The sequence below is a fragment of the Petaurus breviceps genome, unplaced genomic scaffold (genome assembly GCF_028583685.1).
Source record: "Petaurus breviceps papuanus isolate PSGF00001 unplaced genomic scaffold, PetGlider_PUasm1.0 208, whole genome shotgun sequence".
Classification (NCBI taxonomy): Eukaryota; Metazoa; Chordata; class Mammalia; order Diprotodontia; family Petauridae; genus Petaurus; species Petaurus breviceps.
The window spans coordinates 23771839-23796932 of NW_027185852.1; the positions used below are offsets into that span (position 1 = coordinate 23771839).

The following is a 25094-nucleotide window of genomic DNA, read 5'->3' on the forward strand; positions in this document are numbered from 1 at the left end:
ATGGATGGATGGATGGATGGATGGATGGATGGATGGATGGATGGATGGATGGATGGTTGGGTAAGAATTCATTAAGTGATTACAATGTACACTGTGCTCAACGCTGGGAATGCAGAGACAAAAGCTAGACAGTCCCTGCCCTCATCAAGTATCTACTAGGGGGAAACAATACCTATTGGGGAGGGGAGCCAGAAAGCAGCTGTGCTCTGTTGGGTCACTGGATGATCAGAAGAGCTTGAGGGCAGTTACTATCATGCCCTTCCATAGGCAGTCAAATCATTCCTGAGCCCAGGATCAGATCATAGATCCAAGGCTAGAAGGGGCATTAGAAACCACCTAGTCCAACCACTTCATTTTACAGATGGGAAAACTGAGACCCAGAAAGGTGAAATGTTTTGCCCAAGATCAAATAAGTCATGATCGAGGCAGGATTTGAAGTCAGGTTCTCTGATTCTTTTCTATTGTGCCAGTGTGTCCCCTGAAGAAGATTTAGAAATTCAGGAGTACAAAGGGTGAGGGGAGGAAGCAGGGTTATGTTTAGTACAGATGCTGGGCAGATGATAGCAAGCCTCTTGGGTAGGTCTTGGTTTCCTGTGGCCGGATGGAATGTGGAGCCAGGTCTGGGATGGCTACATAGAGTGAGTTAGGTGAGTTTGCACTCATTCAGTCACTCACCAATCAGGACAGCTCAGCCTCAGGGCAGAGTCTCAATGCAGAGTCTGAGGTGGGGCATAGTCTCTGGAGTTCATAGCCCAAAGGTGGCTGTTCCCAGTGGGGTGAAGAGAGTCAGTAGCAGGGCAGATGGCAAGATTCTCAGAGAGTCTCCTGTGGCTGGGTGAGAATTGTGAAAAGGGCCAGACATGGAGTTTGGGGAAAACAAATTTGGGAGGCCATGAGAAGTTGAAGAAGGATGATGAGAAGAAGAGAAGACTCAAGATGAGAAGGCAAGGCTTGAGCTGAAGAAGGATAAGAGCTAGTAGTGAAGGAGACAGATGTGAGCTGGAGGAGATGAACTTGACCTTGAACTGGGAAGAGCCTGACCTTAAGCTGAAGGAAAGGAAAGTTTCAGGCAAAGAGATCTGAGAATAAAGAGCAAAATAAGTTGGATTTAAAGGGGAAGGACCAGAGAGCAGGCTGTTCACAGAGTATTGCATTCAGTTCTGGGCACCATATTGAAGAAAGAGGTAGATAAGTTGTAGTACATTTAGAATAGAGCATGCAGAATGGGGAGGAGAATCAAGAACATGTTCTCTAGGAATGTCAGAAAGAGCTGGGAATGTTTAGGATACGGAAGAGAAGATTCAAGGGGAATGTGGTAGGGGGCTTTAACTGCCTGAAGGGTTCTTATGGAAGCAGGATCAGACTTGTTCTGCCTGGCACCAGAGGGCAAAACTAGGAGTGATGGGTGCAAGATGTGGAGATACAGATTAGGCTGGATGTCAAGAAAACGTCAAGAGTGGGGAGAGAAGGAGGGGGAGAAAATTTGGAACTCAAAAGATTGTGGAACTGAATGTTGTAAACTAAAAATAAATAAATTTAAATGAAAATGTCGATGAGAGCTAACAGTGAAGTAGGCTGCCTCAGGAGATCATGCATTTCTTCTCATGGAAGGTCTTCAAGTGGACACTAAAATGACTATATGTCACATATGTTGTAAAAGGGCTTCCTGGTCAGGTATGAGCTGGGCCAGATGGCCTCTGAGGTCCCTTCCCACACTGAGATTCTGTGAATCTGAGAACCCAAGCTGAAGGAGGACTTGAGAAAGAAGCGATGAACTAGAACATAAGGAGAAGAATCTTGAGGAAACAAGGAAAACAAGTTAGATCGTAAGATAAGGGAAGGGAAGTTGGTCATGGATGTCAAGGTACTGACAAAGTAGAAACATGGAGGCGAAAAGGTCTGAACACTTTGAGAAGCCTGTCAATCAGCAAGAAATTGTTTGTTATATGTTAAGCCATGTGCTGAGAGTTGGGGATACCAATAAAGGCAAAAACAATCCCCATCCTCAAGGAAGTCACATTCTAATGGGGGAGATGGTGTGTAAATAACTAGGCACATATGAGCTATAAACAGAGTAGATGAAGCTAATATGAAAATCCCCCACAGTTTGAAAAAAAAATGTCTCCAGGGGATCTATCAACAAGAAAAACCAAGAAGTGGGGATCTTACTCCCAGCAGGTATTGAGGTGTAATTTGCAGGGACTGGTAGTTCCATTTCTACCATGGCCAAGTGACTGTTATCTCTCTGAAGAGGTAGATAGGCATCTTGATCTGTGCCAGGAGGTTGGAGGGTAGGAGAATGTGACACAGTGCAGAAAGGGAAGGAGAAGGACACTTGGAGCTCAGTAATAGGAGGAGGTACTTCCTGAAGAGAAAAAACCTGAACCCCTCTGCACTGGAGGACTTTAAGTAATACCTAGCTACCATAAGGGTCAGAGGAAAAATAGGGGACTAGTAGTTAGCAACTTCCTGCTGAGGGGTACAAACGCAATCATTTGTTCCAATCACACAAATAGAGAGGTCTGCTTCCTTCTCTTGGTATATATTCAAGATGTAAAAGAGAACTTCAGAAGGCTTGTCAAACCAGAGGACTACTCTCTCCCATGTTTGGTGATATGTGTTGGCACAAATGATACTTTTGAGAAGAAGACTTTAAAGCATTGCTAAAAATGATGAAAGCTCAGAAAAGAAATAAGATTTTAGGAAGACAGGTACTATTTTCATTGCTCTTTCTGGGATAGAAGGCAAGGGTTTCCAATGAGAAAGTCAAATTTAAAACAATTGGTTCAAAATATGGTGTCTGAGAAGGGGATTGGAAATTCTGGACCACAGCTTAAAATACAAAAGTGATAGGTTTCTGGCCAGGGATGAAGTATACCCACCAAGGAGTGATAACAATCTATTTGTCTGGAGACTTATAATTCTAATTGAATTGAAAAGGACAGAGGGAGGAGAGAATGTTCTAGAAGGCTAGAAGTAAAGACACCAGCAGTTCACAGGTAATAGATTTTTTTTAAAGGGTCAGTAATAAAACCTATAGCCTTAGAGACCTATCATCTATCTATCTATCATCTATCTATCTATCTATCTATCTATCTATCTATCTATCTATCTATCTATCTATCCATCTGTATATATATGCAAATAGTATACAGCGGCATGAAGTGTCAGTATCCTTGGTGTCACTGAGAGTTGGCTAAATGGGACCCATCATTAGACCATGGGTATGTCTTATTAAAAAGTAACAGAATAGATTAAAAAGTTTTTTGTAACACTATATATTAAGAAAATTTAATATCAGATTTATAATATATCATGCATACATAGATATATAAATATTAAGAAGATGTACTTATGAGGAAATCTAGGAACTGAAAGGGAAAACATGGTAGAGAGTATTTGGGAGAGAGCAACAAAGGAAGAAATGGAAATTATATGATTGGTTGAATATATATTATGGACCACCAGCAGAAAGAAGAAATAGCTAAGGTCTTTGGGAAACAGGTCACAGAGCTGGCATAAAGGCATGATATAATAAGATGGGTGACTTCAGTTATCCAGACATCTGCTGGAGCTCTTTTTCTGCCTAAATCAGAGCATTTAATAATTTCTTGACTTAATAAATAATAATTTCATCCTTCAAAAGATAGAGAAACCAGGGAAGGAAATTTCTCTACTGGTTCTGACTCTCACCAACAAGGGGGAACCTGGTTGCTGTGGTAGAAATGACGGGGACTACATGGGAGATGTTGGGAAGTGACTACTCTATCTTAGAATTTGTGATACCGATGGAGAGGAACACTGGGTAGATTTAACATGCCCATTGATTTTTTCATAGGAGAGCAGATTTCAAGGGTTCAGAGATAGGACAGTTAGGATTCCATAGTCATTTGGGGATCAGTTAAAGGAATTTGGACTGTTTAGTCTGGAAAAGATTCAGGGGGAATGTGGTAGCTCTCTTCAAGTATTTGAAGGGCTAATGGATGAAGAGGGAATGGATACGATTTGGTCTGCCTAGCCCCCAAAGGACAACAGGAGCAGAGGGTGGAAATTGCAAAAAATAAAATTTAAATTTAATGACAGGGAAACCTTTCAAAAGTGGAATGAACCCTGTGAGGTGAAGGTCTTCCTTACTGGATGACCACTTGGGGATGTTATAAAAAGGTTTTGTGCTTTAGATACAGGTTGAATTTAGTGAATCCTGAGGCAACTCTAGTGGCTTGTGAAGTTTCATAGGGTCTCCATTTCAGGTCACAGTGGGTTGCAAGGTCCAGTTTATGCATCCCCTTGATTGGAATTGGAATCTGAAAGCCTCCTACTGTGAAGAAGACAGAAACATGACCATCCCTAGCCCAGAAAGTCATCTTTAATCATTAATTACCTGTAAGGATGAGGACCTAAACCAACCTTTTAAAAACCCAGTATGATTGGAGGAGCACTGGAAGGTTCTGTTAATCTTCCAAATTGTCTCCACCATCCAGATGCTGCCATGTCTTAAATTTCACTTTTAGTCATTCATTCCTTTCTCTCTCCCCTAGGATCTTCTTGTCAAATTCAAACACTGAAATGACCAGGTGAAAGCTATGAGAATACATAAGGGAGGTGAAGGAGGCTGGGGAGGAAGTACTGGAACAGAAGAGTAAGGTAAGGCTCTGTAAGAGTTGTCCAAACATACAGCGGGCTGCCTCAAGAGGGGCTGGGATCCTTCACATAGGGAACATTCAAGAGTGGCTGGAGGCCATTTCAGTCCACACATCTCTCACATCTGTCCCCTTCTTTATGCTCACACAGATACTACTTTAGTCCAGGCCTCCAGAACCACTCACCTAGATTATTGCAACAGCTTCCTAATTGGTCTTCCTGCCTCAAAGCTCTCCCCACTCCAGTATACCCTAGGTACTGCTGACAAAGTAATTTTCCTCAAGTGCAGATCTGACCATAGTACTCTCAAAAGCAATTCTATTGCCTCTAGAATAAAACAGAAGCTCCTCTGCTTAGCTTTAAAGCCCTACACAACCTGGCTCCAACCCGTCTTATCAGATTCATTACTTTATCTTCTGGCTTCTCTTTGAACGGAGACTGAGAAAGGGGTCTATACTTGATGCCTTCACTTCCTCTTCTACATCTCCTGCAAGCTGCCTTCTGATCTCATTATTCAACTGAAAATGTTCTCTCCAAGGCTACCAGTGACCCCTCAATTGCCAAATCTCAAGGCCTTTTCTGAGTTCTCATCTTTCTTGGCTTCTTGACAGCCATTGATGCTGACAATTGCCTTCTCCTCTCTAATATTTTGTGGCAATGCTCACCCAAGGTTTTCTCCAAACTGGATGTCTTGTAGACATCTCAAATTCAACATGTGCAAAATAGAAGGCATTATCCTCCCTCTTCTCAGTTTCTTTATTACTATTGAGGGCACCACCATCTTCCCCATCACCCAGGTTTGCGTCTTCAGCATCATCCTCACCTTCTTATCTGCAGTCACTTCACATATCAAATCCATTGCCCAGTCTTTTCCTTTCTACATTCATAACATCTCTCATGTATATTTTGTCTACACTCATACAACCACAACCCTAGCTCAGACCCTCATCTCCTCTTCTCTGGATGAGTGCAGCAGCCTTCTAACTGGTTTCCTGCTTCTAAGTTTCTCCCTACTAAAATCAATCCTCCAGGAAGCTTGTCAAAGCAATTCTTCCTAAAGTATAGATCCGATCATGTCACCCTCTGCCCCTTACTCAATAAACTCTCGTGGCTCCCTGTTACCTCCAGGATCAAATGTGAAGTCCCCTGTTTGTTTTAAAGTCTTTCCTACCTTTCCACTTCCCCTTCCACTCCCCGTCTATGTATTCTGCCACCCAATCACACTGGCCTCATCGTTGTTCCTCGCACGGGACTCATTTCCAATCTCTGCCTTTGCCCTGGCCATTCTCAATGCCTTCCGTCCTCTTCTCCACATCTCTTCCCTTTTAGCTTCCCTAGCTTCCATCAAGACTCAGCTCAAAGCTGCTGTCTTCTGAGATGAGGGCTAGGTCTCATATCTACCTAGTTAGTTACATATTGTCTCGTCCATCTGAAGGTGAGCTCCTTGAGGGCAGGGGCTGCATTGTTGTTTTTCTTTGTTTCCCTAGCACTTAGCTAAATGTTTGTTGATCAAAAGCTAGGACTTTCCCTCCCAAATTATTTAACTCCTTTGTAATTATTTGTATTTATTCTGTACATAGTTATAAATGTCCTTGTCTATCGCATTAAAATGTGACTCCTTGAGAGTAGCAATGTTTCATTCTTGGTATTTCTGCTTCCCACTGCACAGCTGGTGTTTAATAAATGCTTTTTGGTTGGCTGGGATTGTCACAGTGGAGATTTTTGTTCAAGTATGGGTTGGGCAAGGTTCCTAGCTCTAGAACTAGAGGGAACCCCAGAGTCCTCTCATTTACAGATGAAAAAAACAGAGACCCACTGAGGGGAAATGACTTACCCAAGGTCACACAGGTAGTATAATGGCAGTCAGGATTTGAACCCAGGTCCCACGAATCCCAAACCAGCATCCTTTCTTCTCTACTACACTGCTTCCCTAGATGATCTCTGAGTTCTCTTCTACCCTTAAGATGCTCTGAGCTTCTGAAATGGGGGAGAAAGCAAAGGAGAACAGCACAGGGCAGGGCATTAGCCCACCCTTGCCCCCTGTGGGATTCTGCCCAGGCCTGGGGCAGCTGGCCACAGGGTCCTCCTGCCGTGGTTACCTAACCAGTGTGACCTCTAGCACAGGAAGTGCTCAGCAAGGCGTCCGTGGCTTGGCTCACTCATCACAACCTTCCTGTTTTCTGCATCCCCAACACCTAACACGTAGTTGTTGCCCTTTCAAGGGCACTTGAAAGAATGAACAGATACATGAATGAATGAATGAATGAATGAATGAATGAATGAATGAATGAATGAATGAATGAATGAAAGAAAAAGCATTGGCAGGCATCTGCTTTGTGTCAGGCACTGTGCTGGGCCCTTGGAATCTAAAGCCCAAAGCCACGCAGTCCCTGTCTTTAAGAAGTTTACAGTCTAGACAAAGGTGGGGGTGGGGGGAAGGAGTCAAGGCATGGTGGGACAGCCATGCAAAGACACAGAGGGGGAAGATGGGATGCTTCGTACAAGATGACCCCATGCTGGTAGCACAGGTACTATTGAGTGGCTCAGAATAAATGTTGAAACCAATTTAATTAAATTGCATTGGACTGATCTGTCATAGCATCTTGGGAAGACCGCTGACCTCAGAGGCAGATTCTGGTCGACCCAGGTTCAAGCTTGTCATGAATTTGCAAAAGCCACCACCCCTGTGGACCTCAGCTTCTACCTCTGTCAAACTCAGAAGGAGGAAGGAGGTGGTGTCTAGGGGACCCCGGGGCTCTAATATTTTGTGATGTCAATACTCTTTCTTAGAAAGGGAAGGGCCTTCAGAAGTCACCGAGTCATGGAAGTTGAGAGTTAGAAGGGACCTTGGTGGCCATCTAGACTTAAGGGATACATTATAGTGGGAGAGGAATCTCCATCAGGATGTATCCAAGCAGTGACCATCTAACATCTATCTGATGCCTCCATTGAGCAGAGGGTAGCCCATCCCACTTGTGACAGCTCTGTTCAGAAGTTCTTGCCTCAAGCTTTTGGTTCTACTTCATGGAGCTATTCGGGAACCCATCTAACCCTTCCTCCACAAAACCTCCCTTCAAAGCCATAATGACTTCTTTTTTTCAAAAATGACTTTTCTTTTCTTCAAGCTAGGCACATCATGTTCCTTCAACTTACCCTCATGTAACACGGACTCAGGACACTTGCCCACCCTGGTGGCCCTCTAGCTCATCAATGTCACAAAACTGTGCTGTGTGACCAGGGAAGGGACAGTGGGAGATCACCTCCTTGTTGATGGAAGCTGTGCCCTTCTTGAAATAACCCCACATGGCCCCTCATCCAACCCCCCCCCCATTTGACAGCTGGAGACCCAGGGAGGTTACTTGCCTTGCCCAGTCCCATAGAGATGTCAGAGATGGGATTTGAACCCAGGTCCTTTGACTCTGGTGCTCTTCTGCCCTGTCTCCTACAAGAGGCTTCTCCTGATCCCCTCATTTTCTAGCTTTCTTCCCCCTGTGATTCGGCATTCACTTTGTATAGAATTCATATTTCATTCTGCATGCGAGCTCCTTGAAGGCAGGCACTAGGTGTTTTTTGCCAAGGCTCAGTTAAGCCCAGTGCCTGTCTGGGCTCTCTCCCAGCTTAGATGCTTCTAGTGACTGGGCTGCATGTGGAATGTAAGTTTCAAGAGGGCAGGGAATGTTTGGCTTTGTCTTTGTATGCTCAGCACTGAGCGAAGTACCCCATACATTGCTTGTCAAATGAGATTGATTTAAACCAGATTGGGTTAGGAGGTCCCACAGCTTAGCTGCTCGTCCAAGCCAGGATTCCAAGGCCAAGTTCCTCCTGACTCCAAGCCCAGCTCTCTCCCTCCACTACAGCTGGGGGATTAGACTAGTTCCGATGGGCCCCCGAGCAGTGAAGCTGCCGCCCTGATTTAGGTGGATATCAGGAAAGAAATCCTTCTGCTCAGAGGCGTCCCTCCATGGCACACACTGCTTGCCCCATACTTCCAGGGGCTTTCCCTTCACAGGAGGCCTTCAAGCAGTGGCTGGATGACCAGTTGCTCTCCACCGCATAGAAGGAGTCTTGCTCCAGTATGCCCAGGGTCCAGACTAGCTGGTTTTGGAGGGCCTCTCCAGCCTGGACTGTGTCTAACACTGTGAGAGCAGCACCAGCTCCTTCTGGTGCTCTACCTGAGCATCATTCCCCACCCCCCCCATGCCAGGGCCCTGGCTGCCCAGTGCAAGCCATCTGCATCCAGGACAGCCCAGTGAGGTGTTTCCTACTGTACAAATGAAGAAATGAAAACTGGGAAAGAGGAAAAATGACTGGACCAGATAACCAGCTTGGTCTCTGCCAAAGTTGGTCTCCTGGTTTTCATCGCAGTGATCTGCCCACTAACTGGACAATGCAGTCTTGGCACAAATGTGTCTCTCTCTTCATTCTCCCAGTAACCCTGTGAGCGGGAGTGGTGGGGTAGGAAGCAGCACCTCCATCTGACAGATAGAGAAACTGAGGTTCAGAGAGAGGCCAGCCCCTAGGCCCTCCCGAGGAGACCAAGGCCGTGGTGGAGTGAGGCCTGAGGGCCCTTTTCCTTACATCCCCGGTCTTTAACCCCCTTGGAAACTCTGGGGGTGGGAATGGGGCTGAGTCCCTTCCCGGGGCGGGGGCGTGCCACGTAGACTTCACCGCTGCTGGCCGGCCAAGGGAGGCCGGTGGGAGAGGGCCGGGCAGTTAACCGAGAAGAGTTCAGGAGGCCAGGGCTCTAAGCAGTTCTACCGCTTTGGGGGGAAATCCGAGCCGGATTCCAGCCACTCGAGAGGCGCGCCCATCCCCCCTCCTCCGCCCCCTCCCCCGTAGTCCCCTTCATCCTGTCTGGATCTTGGGGCTGGGCCCGAGTCCTCCGCAGTCATGCCCCTGCCGCAGAGCCGGCCTGGGCCCCTCGGAGTTGGGGCCTGAAGCCAGGGGCCAGGGAGAGTTCGGAGTGGGAGGGGTGGGGTGGGGTGGGGCGGGGGCGGATGGTGAACGCTCCGGTGCCCCACGCACTTACCGAGCCGCGGTACTTCTCCAGAGACACCCACTTGCCCCTGATATTGACTACCTTGAAGTTGTAGAAGTCACTCTCCTTGGGCCCCGGAGTGGCCGGGGAGGCCAGGAAGAGGAGGGCGAGGAGGAGGGGGGCGAGGGGGAGGGGGCGGCAGGGAGTCTGGCGGCCGAGCATGGCTCAATTCGGGGCGCTGCAGCAGGGAGGGCTGGCGGGCCGGGCCGGGCCGGGTAGGAGGAGGAGCGCAGGAGGCGGTGGCTCGGGCTGGGCTGCGTGGCGCTGCCCCCCCTCCCCGCCAAGGCCCGAGCGCTCGCGGGGCCCGTGCACTAAGTTTAAGTCCGAGGGCAGCGAATGGGGAGTCCCCCGCCAGGGCTGGCCAGGGCCTGGTGGGAGCCCGGACAAAGAGCCCCAGGCTGATCGTACACTTGGAGGGGCTGCCATGGCTCATTTACAGAGGAGGAAACTGAGGCCCAGGAAGGTGGAGGGATTCGCCTCAGGTTATCTTGCTAATAAGTAGTAGAGTTGGGTTTAAACCCAGGTCACAGGATCATGAGATTTTAGAAAGGAAGTGCAAGAGATCTGATAGGCCAGACCCCTCATTTTACAAATGAGGAAACAGAGACCCACACAGGAGAACTAAGCTGATCAGGGTCATTTACAGAGAGTAAATGGCAAAACTGGGATTGGAACTCTAATCCCTTGACTCTGAATTTTTCCCAGGCATCCCACTTCTAGGAAACATGGTAATGGCAGTGACCAGTGCTTGGTGGGATGCAGTGTTCCTCGACGTTCCTTTTTGAGGATTTCCACCGTGAAACTTCACAAGCAGCCATTACATCCGGTGGTACCTCCCCACACTGGGGCCCATGGCAGCTCCTCCCTTCCATCGGTTGCTCCGGCTTCGGCTTCGGGCTTCAGCCCTTGCTGTCTAAAGGAGTTATCCAGGGTGTGTGGTGGTAAGAGAACTGGACTTGGTGCCGACAGACAGGCTCTGACCCAGATGCCCTGTGTGGTCCTGAGCAGGGCCCCTCCCCTTTCTGGGTTGTCCTTTCCTCAGTTGTCAAATGAAAGTCTGGGACAAGAGGACCTCTCAGGTCCCTTTCCGATGCTTGGAAGGAGTTGGCATTCTAATGGCAGAAGCTTGTAGAACTCAAAGCCACCCCCCAAGAAGGATGAAGGTCTCAGCAGGGGCATTTGACTTGCCCATCGTCTTGTGGCTAGGAAGTGACTGGTCCAAGATTCAAACTGAGGTATTTTTGATTCCAAGGCCGGTGATTGTTCCCACCTGTCTCCTTTTCCATTCCCACAAGGTCTTGTGCTACCAAGGGCAGACAAGGGTTGGGTTCTGCCCAGAGCAATTCCACGACAATAAGTCTTCTCTTTCCACATGAATGTCAGAATTTGACAGGACTTTACAAGGGAATTCCAGAGCTAAGAGGGACTTTAGAGTATGGGACACTCAAACTGGAGGATGCTTTTGAACATGAAAATGTCAAAACATAGAATGTAGAATCTTAGGACTAGCAGGCATCTTAAAGACATTCCAGCCCACTACAAAGGAGAAAACTGGGACACAGAGAGAGAAAATGGAAACTGAGTCCCAGAGAAATGATTTGCTCAAGGTCACAAAACTAATTAGTGACCCAGGATCAGAAATCAGCCCTCTCTCTGGTCTTCCAGTCCCCTTTAGACTGAAAAAGAGGCCTTTATAGGATACTGCCATGATAACTGTGCTTTGGCCAGATTGGATTCATTCATTCATCCAAAATAACCACAAAAGTGAATTCCCTGTGTTCAGCCTCAGTTTCTTCATCTGGGAATATTATTCTCCATCCCAGTTTTCTGTTTACTCATTTGTAAAAGCAATAGGATTAGATAAGCATTCAATGACTACTGGGCTATAAGCTCCGGGGACCATGTGTTATATAAACTCCATTTCTTTGCCAGTGTCTATCTAATAAATGTATGTGAATGATAAATGTTTGCTAAATGGATAGCCATAATCCACTCTCTTCTGGTGGGTCACGTGGACATAAAGGATATTGCTTCCTGGGACTATGGATCATTCTAGATGACCATTGAGGTCCCTTCCTACTCTCAAATATTCTAGAGCTCATTGGTAAGGACTGGGAGACTTGGACTAGAACCTGAAGACCTCCACAGGTCCAAGTGGTGTTTTCTTCACCAAAGCTGATGCAAAGCAAGGGAAGCTTTCAGAAATGAGCAGGTCCTTAGAAGGATGGTGTCACACTGGATTTAGTGGGGTATGGCAACCAAGGCAGCTCATTTCATCCTGGCCTGTGTTGAGAGAGGCATAGTGTCCAGAATTAGGGAAGCAGTCGCTCTGCTGTAAGCTGCCCTAGTCAGATCCTGCTGGGAGTTTTCTGTTGAGTTTGGGGCGCTGTATTTCTGGAAGGACGTCGATAAAATGGGGCACGTCCAGAGAAGGGTGACTGCGATCGTGAAAGCTGTGTCACTTGGCTGAAGGAACTGGGATGAGAAGACTTGGGGGTGGGGCGGAGAGGAAGAAGGGAACACGCTCTCTTTAAGTTTCTGAAGGCCTGTCGTGTGGAAGGGGAATCAGCCTCCTGCTTGGCCCCAGAGGGCAGAGCTGGGAACAATGGGGGGAAGTTACAGAGAAGCAAATTTTGGCTCAATGTAAGGAAAAAACTTCCCACAACAATGAGAGTTGTCTCAAAAAGGAATGGAGTGCCTCAGGAGGTACTGGGCTCCCCATCACTGGGGTCTCCCAATGCAGGCTGGATTATTATTTGGTAGGGATATAGTTGGAAAGATTTATGTTTGGGTGTGGATAGTGCTATCTGACCTAGGAGGTCCCTTCAAACTCAGAGGTCCTGAAATGTCTTGTCTCCCCGGCTTATCTCAAGATATCATTCACTTATCATCACCTGATTTGTCTTTGCCACTCCCGAAATACTGAATCTGATTCAAATCTCACAGGAAATATTTAATAAAAAAGCATTTATTGACTGATATCACCCAGTCCTAAAAGCATTAATGGAAAGAGGCCCAGCTTGGGAATCATGAGACTGGAGTACCTGCAGGCTGTTTGACCTTGACCAAGTCATTTCCCCTTTTCTTAGTCCTAGTTTCCTCATGTGCATTATTAGGGTATATATAAGGATCCCAAGGATAGCTAACATCCCTTCTAAGCTGACATTCTTTGGTTCTGATCTCCCCTACTGTCATCCATCCTCTCTTTTGTGCTGACCTGGCTGTGTACATTCCATTTCTCTCCCTTCCCAATAGAACATAAGCTCCTTGAGGGCAGGGGCTGGGCAGCTTTCTATCCCCATAGTCTAGCTCGGTGCCTGGCAGTTGAAGTGAATCCTCTTTCATAGTGAATCCTATTCAGTTTTCATCCTGCTATTTCTTTGCGTGCTATTTTCAAAGAAGTTTCTATCCAATTTTTGGTGTGTTTCTGAGCTCAGCATGGCCCTGGGGTCTCCATGACTATGCTTAATTAGGCCAAATTGGCAGCATCCGTTGCTTCAACTGTCTTTTCCAAGAGTGAAGAGGACATTCCTAGCCCTTCCTCTGACTTCTCCCAAGACAGGGGAAATGGGGCAAAGGGTGACTTAGCTGCAGCCCTTCTTGGGGCACATTCAATCCAGGGAGTGGGGATGGATGCAAGGAGGTACTGGGTGATGGAAGAAAAAGCTGCTCCTCCCCCCAGACCTGTTCGAGCCTGGAATATTTGAATTCAAACAATCAGCAAACATGTTATACCAAATTATGCAAAAATATAATACAAAAATATATTAAGGCCCTACTACGTCCCAGGCAGAGAGTGAAACAACCCCTACTCTCAAGTAGGTTATAATTTGGCTCACATTTATTTGACCCCCTATTATGTGCAGGAACCTGTTCTGCTCACCTAAGGGACTGCCACCATGGAAGGGGAGCCCATCGGCCAAAGCAGCCAGGCTGCCAGCATTCCAGCTGGTATCTTGCAGTCTATAAGCTACTAGCTTCTGACTCCTTGGTACTCCCTTTCCCCAGGGCTAGCACATCCTTCTGATCCTCTAGTCCCTGTCATTCAGAAATGCCACCTGTTTAGGCAAACGTCACTTTCTTGACAAACTCTCCCTAAGTCTCTTTCCTATCAGCCCAACATCTTCCCCAAGTCTTTTTCCTCCTTTGGCCACTGGGACACCTGATGTGTTGTTAGTATAAGGGGTGGTCATCATCAGGATCTCTGATGTGATCAGGGTCAGAAGGTATGGTCAGGGAGGCCCCCCAGACTGTGCCCATTCCACTAATAGACTTTCCTTCACCCTGGAACCCTTCCTCTCACCATCCCTCTATATCCTGGCACCATCAGAAACCTGGTTTTCTCTCCCACCTCATGCCACACTCTCCTGGGGCTTCCTCTTACTATCTCACATATGGTAGGGGAGGGGGAGGGGCAGGGAGGAAAGAGCCAACAGATTCCTTGTTCTCTGCTGCCACTTTTAGACATCCCCCCATACACACACGCGCACACACACACACACACACACACACACACACACACACACATACCCTTTGAAGTTTATTCTATCCAATTATTGTGCCCTGTCCAATGTTTATTGCTACTATTGACTGACCTCCAGGTCCCTCTGCACCCTGCTCAAGGACTGCCTCCCACATCTGGCAGTGAAATGATCTCTAACCCATTGGTGACTTCAATATTCATACTGGGAATAAAACTCTAAAACTGGAGTCAGGAAGACCTGCCTTTAATTGTACCTCAGCCACTTATTATTAGCATTATGACCCTGAGCAAATCACTTAACCTCTTTATATAATGAAGGTGTTGGACTTTGGGTCCCTAACATTTCTTTCAGCTCTCAATCTGGGACCTTATTGTAAAAGTGGGATCAAAACCCTCCTGCCTGGTTCTGGTGCCTTGGCTAGTTGTAAACACTTTTTGAAAAAAATGGCGTCAAATAATCAGGAGAGTTCAAACCAGCCTATATACCTCTTCTATCAATCAAAGCCATTGTGTGAGTGACTAGGTCATAACCTAAAGCCTTAGTATTAAAGGGAGAATCTATTTCAGAATCAGGGAAAAAGAGATTCTGAGCATCTCATGGAGCAAAGGAAAGACTGCACCAGTGAGGGATTATATTGAGAGACTTCTTGGCTTCATGGGTATCACAGAGAGGAGAATCTAGGTTGAAGCAAGTCCCAAGTAAAGGTCTGGTCTTTCCCCAATTTCCCATCCTGATGCCTGTTAGCCACAGATACTATAATATAATCTGCTGTTTTGTTACCTAGATGTTTCCAGTAATTTCTGTTTTGCCTCAACCACAAAGTGGTCAGGTGTTAAATGGAGAAAGATATTAAAATAAGGTTAAGCATAGAATCTAACCTCTGCCTAGGTGTTAGAAATTTTCCAAACTAGGGTCTTGGAGTAATTATGACTGAACGCAGAATTGTTCTTCTAAAATAAATGCCCAAAAGCCAAAGAGAAGGAAACCAGGGAGATCTAGGGGCCACTATATTGCCCACTAGGCTTAAAAGAGCTAATCATTGTGACAGCGTGTTGTACTATGCTGAGCTTTCTACCATAGGATCTGATATCTAACCTTCTCATTTTAAAGATGAGAAAACTGACTCAAAAAGAGATGAAATGGGTCTAGGGTCATGCAGATGGTAAGTAGTACAGACAGAATTTGAACCCAAGTCCTCTGGCCCCAAATCCAATGCCCTTTCTACTGTACCATGCTGCCTCTCTATCCCGATACCTCCCCTGCCCCCAAAACACACCTGCTCAGATCCTCAGCCTCTTTAAATCCTAGGACCTCTGTCTCCAACCCAGCTCAGCTTCCCACAGGAATGCTCATATTGCCTCACCACTGACTTAGTCCACCAGACATCTCCTAAGCACCTAATATGTGCTATCACTGTGATAGAAGATGCAAAGCCCAAAACAAAAACATTCTCTGCCTTGAAGGGGCTTTCAAGATCCTGCATTCTGAAGTTCCTCACTGTGATCCCTGTCTACTGTCCTTTCCTCTCTTCCCCAATCTCATTCTGATGGACCTTGCTTTTTGTCCTCATTGCTAGGGCCCTCTCCCCTACAGTAACCTTGAACCTGTTTGTTATGCATTTTGTTTATCCTTGGGTATCTGTATATTAACTCCCCTGTTAGAGTATAAGCTTCTTGAGGGTAAGGACTGCTTCGATTTTCTCTATTTCTAACACTTGGTGTATATATAGTAATAGCTTGAATCAGTTAGTTGATTTATTGACTGACTGGTCAATTCCTCTTCTTCCAGTCCATTTTTTTTCACTTCATTCCCTTCAAAATCTTGATTATTGACTCTATAATTAATTGTTTCAATCAGGCACTGTCCTCCACCTTTAAATAGAGGAGGGTCCATGCAGTAGAAGCATTGTGGCCTCTGAAGTCAAAGATCCCAGGATCAAATCTCATCTTTGATGTTTACTCTTTATGTGACCTTGGACAAATTACTTCACTCTCTCTGAGCCTCAGTTTATTCCTTTGAAAAGTGAAAGGGTTGGACTAGATGTCTTCTGGTCTCTTCTTGTTCTAGATCTATGCAAGTCTAAATCTATGATTGCATGGTCCCTTATCCCTTTGAAACTGGGGGAGGGAAGGAAAAGGAGGTCTTGGCTTCATTGATGTTTTCAATTATACAGTGTTTATACCACTAACAGTAATGTTTTTTCCTCTAAAAAAGGACTTCTACAAATACCAGTCCTGAGGCACCAGGTACCTTCTCTGCTCCTACAGTGCAACTGCTTAGACAACAGAAGTCATGAAGCTTTTTGTAGTAGTAAAGAATAGAAGGAAAGTCGACAGACAACCACTGATTTGGGAATGGTTGATTGAATTCTGAGATGAGAATATTATGGGATATTCTTGAGCCATAAAGAAAGACTAATGTGAAGAATTCAGAGAAACCAAGGAAGAATTGGATGCACTGACCCAGAGCAAAGGAAGTCGAACCAGGACAACTTACACAATGACAACAATAAAGCAAAGGAAATACATGTATCAAAAGACTGAAGAACTCTGATGAAGGCAATGGCCAAACATGAGTCCAGAGAGCTGACTGGGAAGCATGTCTCCTGCCTCTTGGCAGAGAGGTAGTGGACTATAGTGAAGAATTAGGAATAGATATTTAGGCAGGATAACGTTGATTTATTTTGCTTGAAGGTAATTATTTGTTACAAGGTAAAGTTCTTTGGTGGGGAGAGGGGAAGGAAGGAGTGGAGCCAGAGGGGAGTGATGGGGAGGATGCATAAGAAAGAAAAGAATATTAACTCAATATTGATTGAAGAAGAAAGTTATGAACTCATACTGACCGGGTCCCCTGAAAATTCATGTTCTCTCACCTCAGCAGGCTTCTCACTGCTGTACAATAATCCTTTTATTCATCTTTGACTCCCTAACACATTCCTAATGCAGCTGTTCCAAACTTTCTCCTCTCTGCTCAAACCTTTAACTCTAGCCCTCTCCTTCTCCCTCTGGGCAGACACTGAATTTGAATTAGATTATAAGTTCCCTGAGGGGAAGGCTACTCTCTTTTTCTCCTGACATCCATATGCCTGCTAGCTCACTGGCTCCATGAACACTTGCTGAATCTGCTCCTACAAGGAATATTACCAAACCACACTTTGCTCAGTTTCCTCCAGCTAGGTAGTAATCAGAGGAAAGTCTCCCCCAAAGACCTCTGCTTCTAGTCTGTCTCAGCCTTCATACCTTAGACAGCCCCTCCCCCAAACCTCCTTAATTCAACTTTATTTGTCCCAAGTGCTGAAATTCCTTGTTATGACTCTGTTAACAGATGGGACAGATGGGACAGGTCCATCTGACTACATCCCCCATAATGCTTGGAGCCCAGAGAGCAACTCTCATTGGGAGAGCTTTCCAGGACTCCATTTCCCAGGGGGCCCTATGTCTGGGTGCAGGTGGTTGCACAATGAGTCACAGACTCTGATTGGTGGGAAGTCTTAGGAGAAGTGGGCGGTTTAAAAGGTGGACCAGCCAATACGCAAAAGTACACAGAAAGTACCAGCCAAACTTTGGGCAGAGGAGTCCCATGGAGCAAGACTGCCATGGTGTTCCCAGATCCAGCAAGATCTGGGAACCCCAGAACGAGCCAAGGCAGAGGCTTTGCCAAATGCCCTTGCCAGTTCCTAAGGAGGAGCCACAATTCAAGGCACCGAAACCTAAGCATTTTCCCATTGGGCACACGCCTTAGAAACAATTGATTGCTTCCTCCAAATGCTGGAGGCTATTAGATGGGATTAAAGGCAGATTAAACTAGAACATTTTGGGAGCCTATAAGCAAGGACACTCATTTATGTATTGGACTGAGAAGGTTTCTATTGCTTGATTTTCCTTCTCTGGTATTTATTGTAATTCTGTTCCAACGAAACATTTCTCCACCTGATTAAGGTTATTGCCCTGGCATTTTGGAAAGAATACAGTAAATAGAGTAAAAAACTAAATATTAGTTTCCACATTGGACCAAAGTAGTGGGGGTGTAGGATTGAGTGGGAGACTCCTTAAATCAGTGGGGGCTCATCCTGGAAACTCATGTTATTTATGAATATTCAATGCATTGTACTGGATAGGGCATTTACAGGGATCCAATGAAATTGGGGTGGAGGGAGAGGGAGATTTTGGCTACAAAATTTAAATTGTAAATTGTTGATACTAGTAGCAATCTTTTTTTTTCCCTTTTGAAACATTTTTATTAATGGCTTCTATTTTTATACCAGACCTTTCCTGATATACCCCTGTTGAATTCTACCCTTATAATCATAGTTAAGGCAGGTGACATGTTTCACCATCTGTCTTTTAGGACCAAATAATCAGATTTTAGCTACTTTTTAGCATCATTTACAGGATTGCAAACAGTGTTTATTGTTCTTATCTCCTACTGCATCAGTTCATACATATCTTCCTGTGTTTCTCTGAATTCCTCATAGTTGTCATTTCTTATAGAGTGGAATAATATGACAGGGCATTAATATGCCACAGTTTATTCAAACATTCAGCAATCAATAGGCACTCGCTTTTTTTTTTTTTGCTACTGCAAAAAGTGAGTAGCAGTAAATTATATTGCTTAAGTTGCTTATACTGGTAGCATTGAGAATTTTTTCCCCTCAGAGTCTCCAGTAATTTGGCAGCAGTTTTTTTTCCAGTGTAAATCATCCTGGCAATCCAAGCCCTTTGATTCAGGAAAGCAGTCTGTGCTTGTGTTAAAGTGACCCCACATATTTTCTTCAAGTCCTGTTGCTGACTTTATGAGGGGGTCATGGTGTATTTTGTAGAAGGTCTGCAACACATTATATACTAGTGTGTTGGTGTGAATGACTACTTTGCCTACTCTGGTATTGTAGAATTGGTGCTTAGGAGTCATCAAGGACTGTTGATTGGGGGTAGAGGGAAGTCACTCACAGGTAGTGATACCCTAGGAATTCAGCTATAATACCCCAACTGCTGGAGCCTTCTCCTCTAATCATTTGCCTTCTCTTTGTATTTTGGGCATATATAACAATAACAACAATAACAATATCTAACATTTACATAATGCTTTAAGGTTTATGAAACACTATACAAATATTATCTCATATGTGTAAATATTGCTGTGCCTTCACACTCCAAAAGTGAGGCCAGATTTCCCCTCAAGGTCCTAGGGGTACTGCGTGAGGTGTTGCAGGTATTTTTCTCTAATGTTATTGGCTTGAGGACTCATTCTAGTGTGTCTCCCCCCCCCCCACACATACAACTTTTATCTACCAGTGATGAATTCCCCACTTCCATTTAACCAATTAACATATATTATCTTTTACAAAGGGATTTTTACTTTGAAGATATAGCAAGAATAGAATTACAAATATTTTTCCTCCCCAAGTGAGTAGGAGGGCACACTCTGTTTTAAACCATTCATGGTATGTAGTTTTTCCTTTAAAAAAGTTATTTTTAAAATTTCCCAAGACACTAAGTCAATTTAGATTACAGATTCCAAGCAGAAAGCAACTTGGTTGACACACACATATACATGCACACACATTACACATAGATCATCAGTGGTTTCAGTTTGAGGCAAAGGGAGAGCTGTAGTCTGGGGAACCACTGCTTAGGTATAGAGAATCATGGCCCCTTGGTCCTGATCTAAAGCAGGAATAGTCATAGCTGGTACTTTTTTTCTGGATAAACTCTGATTAAGGAAGTTTCATCCTCATGAGAATGGAATTTAGAGTCATCCAGTACGTACGGGGCGTATTCCATATCTTTGTTACAGAGGAACTCACCCACCCCATGCCATCTCCTGCACAACATCTGCCTGACACACACCACCAGCTTCTCCCTGTGATCCTTCAAATCCTGTCAGCTGCTTGATGATGTGAGTTGATTGATTGGTGGATTCCCGTCCCAGCTTTGTTTCTGACTTTCTGAACCTTGCCATCATGGTGCTTTAGCTGCGATCTCACCCTAGAACACCTCTCTACCATGCCAACCCCCCTCTCCTATTGGTGATTTCTTCCTGGGGCCTCCATTTTGAGAGGGTGTCCAGGCTAACCAATCTTCATTCCTCTCCTGGTTTGAATTCTGCCTTTCTGGACTTTGACAACATTCCCTAGCATAGGTACCTTCCTTCACCTTGTTTCCTTTAAACTCCCTTTTGTGTATGTACCTCATTAGAACATTAGCTCCTTGAGTACAGGGGCTATATTTTTGCTTATATTGTATCCTTAGCACTCAGCATAGTGCCTATCATATAGCAAGCCCTTATTAAATGCTTGCTGCCTTGCTTTGCTTTGCCTACCATTCTCAGTAGGTCTCTGAGGGGAGTCGTTTTTGCATGGCATTGGTTCCAACAAGGTCATGAACAAAAGTGGTATCACCATTGGCTGAATCTGTGTCTTAGTTACCAACAGGTGGTGTCCCAATGGCCATTCCTCACGTCAATGCCCCTATGTTAGACTTATTGCAAAATCTAGCAAGGATCCCACTCCTCGGCCTTGGGTAGGTAGATCACTTTCCTAACCTCTAGAAGCTCATGAGGTCATAAGCATCTTTAATACACTTCATCTAAAATAGAAAGAATGAACACCAAGACCAAGAAGTAAAGTCCATATTCATGTGCTGCCTGTCATCCTGAAGCCTTTCCCCTCCTAGCACTTTCTCTGTTCTCTCACCAGAATGCCACCAGTTCTGAAAGAGTCAGCCAAAGAAGGACTGGTTTCCATGGGCTAGTGCCTTCTCAATTCACCCCTCCCCCCCTCCAGTTCCAGCTATGTGGCCAATCACAAAGGCTCCTCTTCATATGGCTAGCACACTGAAACCAGTGATAGAAGGTCTGTGCATATTCCAAAGTACATGTGAGGATTACATCAACCAAGTACTCTGCACATGCTCAAAAAGACTGGGCATAGTTGGCCCACCCCTGTTATGAATGCATCTTGTATATACTTCTCCACATATTGTCTCTCCCGTTAATACATGAGCCCGTTGAGGACAGGGACCATTTTGAGGACAGGGATACAAAGAAAAAGTGAAGACGGTTCCTATCTTCAAGAAGTCTACAGTCTAATGGTGAAGATAACATACAAAAAACTATGAATAAACAAGATATATACCAGATAAACTGTAAATAATCAACAGAGCGAAGGCACTAGCAGTAAGGGGGAATCAGGAAATTTTTCAGAGGAAAAATAGGTAGAATCTCATGTATCAGATTCTATAGGTGATGTTAGCCAAGAAGGATAGAAGATGCTCAAATTGAAACTCTGAAGACACTAAAGGAAATAATTCCAATGAGGAAGGAAATGAGATTTGTCTAAAGATATGGATGTCGATGCTCTAGGAACTCACCAATCATTCTAGATGTTTAAAAGAAATGTAAGGAAAATGGAAGTGAGATCAGGGCATAGACAGTTGATAGTAAGGTACAATTCTGTAATAGTATGAGAAATGTAAAAAAGCTCAGAATGATCTGAGGATGCTGACAGAAGCAAAGACTTTTTTTAAAAAGTTTTTTTAAGCTATATTGGGATAAATAGGAGAATCAAAGAAGAGATAGGACCTTTGCTTAATGAGAATGACCTTTGTGCTATGTAATGGCAAGCACCCCAGCATCCCCAGGGTGGCTGCCAATACAGGTTCTTAGGTCTGCTTTGCTAAAGGAAAGCAACTCAAAATGGGTTAACAAGCTTACTTTAATCAATCAAACATATATCGTTTACCTAGTTCAGGGGGAAAAGGTCAGCACCCTGAACTTCAGAATATACAGAGGTTACAAGCATAAGTTACAAGAACATTTCAGCAGACAGGCTTCCAAACTGTCCAACCATTACATGCATTCATACCAAATCACAGTTACCAGAGAGGGAAGCATCAACATCTGGGTTTTCAATGCCAGGGGGCTCTCAACAGCTGCCCAGAGTTTCAGCTGGTCAAATCACAGAACACTTCTCAAAGTAAGCCCCAAAACAAAGCCTCAAATCAGGGTTTATATAGGCTTCTCCTGGCTCAGAGAATGTAACAATATTCTTGACCCACTGCCCAATCACAAAGTATCTCCTGAAAAACAAGCCTCCCGCCACAAGCTCCAGGTGCACTTAACCTAGAGACAGGGAAGATCTTAAAAATTTATATTCCTATGACATGCTGAAGACAACAGAACAAAAATGCCAGGAAGTTGATAACCGAAATAAATCAGTATGAGAGACTGGTTGTGGTTGATGGCTCAGATGAATGATATCCTTGGGTCTTGAAAGAACTGTCAGGTGTAATTACTGAACCACTCTCAGGAATATTTGAAAGATCATGGACAATGGGAGAGAGACCACAAGATGGAGAAGGGTAAGTGTCCTGATTTTCAAGGAAAATAAAAAGGAAAAGATCAGAGTCCAAAAACTCTAAGTTAGGGAGCTTGGCTTTGATTTCTGGGAAATTTTTAGAGCATATCGCTGAAGTATAGTTGGTGACCATCTAGAAAGAGAGACAGTGATTACAAAGCATAAATATGATTTCATCAAGAACTTGATCGATTTCATTTCCTGTAATGACAGAAATATTAAGCTAGTAAATGGAGGGCGCATTGTGGATATAGTTTACCTAGATTTTAGCCAAACTTTTGATATCTCATAAGGAGAAGATGGAGATACATGGGCTGGACAATAAGACAAACCAAAGGATTCAGGGATGATTGGATGACTGAACTCAAAGAATAGTCGTTAATGGTTCTATGAGGACCTATGCTTAGTCTTGAACTGCTTAGTATTTTTATCAGGGACATGATACACAAAGACATAGATGGTATTATCACCAGATCTAATGATGGTGCCCAACTGGGAGGGACAACTAACATACTGGATAAGAGTCAAGATCCCAAAGGACCTTGGTGGGCTAGAGCAGGGGTGGGGAACCTTGGACCTTGAAGTCACCTGTGGCCCTCTAGGTCCTCAAGTGCAGCCCTTGAGGACCTAGAGGGCTGCATGAGGCCCCAGGTTCCCTACCCCTGGAGTATTGGGTTGAATCTAGTGGGATGTAATTCAAAAGGGATAAATGTAAAGTCTTTTACTTAGAGAAGAAAAATTAATTTCCCAAATACAAGATGGGGGAGGCATGGTCAGACACTGGGTGTTCTGAAATAAATCCTTGGCTTTTTGTTGACTACAAGCTCAATATGAGATAACCACTACTAAAACAAATGCTAACGAGACCTTGGGCTGTATTAAGAGGGGTACAAGCTCCAGGGATCCTTAGATCACATATGGAATTTGTGTCCAGTTCTGGGTACAACAGTTTAGATCAGCTGGAGAGTATTCAAAGGAGGGCAACCAGTTCAGGGAGGTGCCTGAAGTCTGGGTCACATGAAGACCTGTTGAAGGAAGTAAGAGGATTTAGCACAAACAAGAGAAGATTCAGGAGGAAACAAGAGATGTCTTCAAGTATCCCAAGGGCTATCATATGGGAAAGGAATTAGACAGAGGGCAGGACCAGGATGAGTGAAGCCAATTCAGGCTTGATGTCAGTAAGAACTTCCTCACGTCAAGACCTGTCCCAATGGGGACATTTGTGATTCTGTGAGATGATCCCACCACATGGTCCAGTTGACCAGGAGCTGGTGAAAGAGCTTAACTCCTTCATGGAAAGAACGGACTAGACCAAAGATGATACCGATGACTTCTGACAAGGAAAAAAAGCATTCTCAACAGCTAAAGACCAAGGGCTTCTGCCAAAAGCCTTTCCCAAGGCCCCTTAATCCCAGGACCTTCCCTCTGTTGATTATTTCCAATTTATCCTGCTACATCTTACTTGTACCTAGTTGTTTACATGTGCCCCCCCCCCCATTAGACTGGGAGTTCCTTGAGAGCTGCTAAATAGACACCAATCTGACCATGGCTCTCCTGGGCTCATGAAGGCCCAGTGTCTCTCCAACCCCTCTATGATAAAACTCAAACTCCCCTACGGGCTCCGACCCAGCTTTTTAGATCAATTGACTATTATCCTGAGTGCGATTCTGACAAGTCTGCACTCATGCACCCTCTGTTCTAACCAAACTGTCCACAGCATTCCATCTTTCACAGCCTGGCCTTCTCTCCCTCCTCCCTTCCACCTTCACTGCCTTGAAAACTCACCCCGGCCTTCAGGAACGCCTTTGCTGATTTCCCGCTGCTTAGCGCTCTCCTTTCTCTTGAGATGACTGTCTTTGTTGGTTGTTTCTCCATCCTTATCCTTCCCAGTCTTTCTTCTGCATCTGACTCTGTGACTGGACCAAGAAGCTTTAACTGCTTCCATGTTTTCCATAACATCTGCTCTCTGTAGTTCTACACCCTTTCTTGCGTCCAAGGGTTTGGTTGGGCTTCTTAGAATCACAATAGGTGTACTTTCTCCTCACTCTGAGGCATGCAAACGAATCAATAATGTGGGCACAGATCTATATATAATCATATTAAAAAGTAAGGTCTTTATTCCTATTAGGATCTTTGCATATTGGAAGGTCATTTCCCACCCTCACAGAAGCCCCTTAATCATTCATATGAATAAGCCAAAATGGGGGAAATATTGGCATCTCGAGAAGGCCTTTGATTCCTCACTTGAAAGAAAAACCTGGGGCAGTTCTCCTTTCTTTTGCTAGTTAATTGACATTTATCCTGTATTAAATGTCCCTTGCTTATTTTTTTCTTGCACCCCTAAAACTGTCTGAGAAAGTCTCTCCCTCTTTTTCTAATAATAATCCTATAGATGAAGTGTTCCCCTGGGGCTCAGAAAGCCCTTTAGCACATGGCTTCAAGTATAAGGACCTCCACATTCCCCTTATTAGTTTACCATGAGAACATCAGGGAACATTAGAATCCCATACTCTCATTCCCCTCAACTGTTTACTGTGCTCAAAGTTCCAAAGCCTAAATCTAGGGGAAAAACTAGTAG

At 44.8% G+C, this 25094-nt stretch overlaps 2 protein-coding genes across 2 annotated transcripts in view; both read right to left on the reverse strand.

Moving 5' to 3' along the window:
* LOC138165340 (glutathione peroxidase 7-like) overlaps positions 1–9856 on the reverse strand; it is a 45781-nt gene extending 35925 nt beyond the window's left edge. Inside the window, exon 1 of the mRNA XM_069093560.1 lies at positions 9671–9856. Coding sequence (XP_068949661.1) covers positions 9671–9841 — 171 coding nt within the window. The 5' untranslated portion in view covers positions 9842–9856. The remainder of the gene's footprint in view (positions 1–9670) is intronic.
* LOC138165341 (sterol carrier protein 2) overlaps positions 1–25094 on the reverse strand; it is a 464797-nt gene that overhangs the window by 434211 nt on the left and 5492 nt on the right. The window lies entirely within an intron of this gene.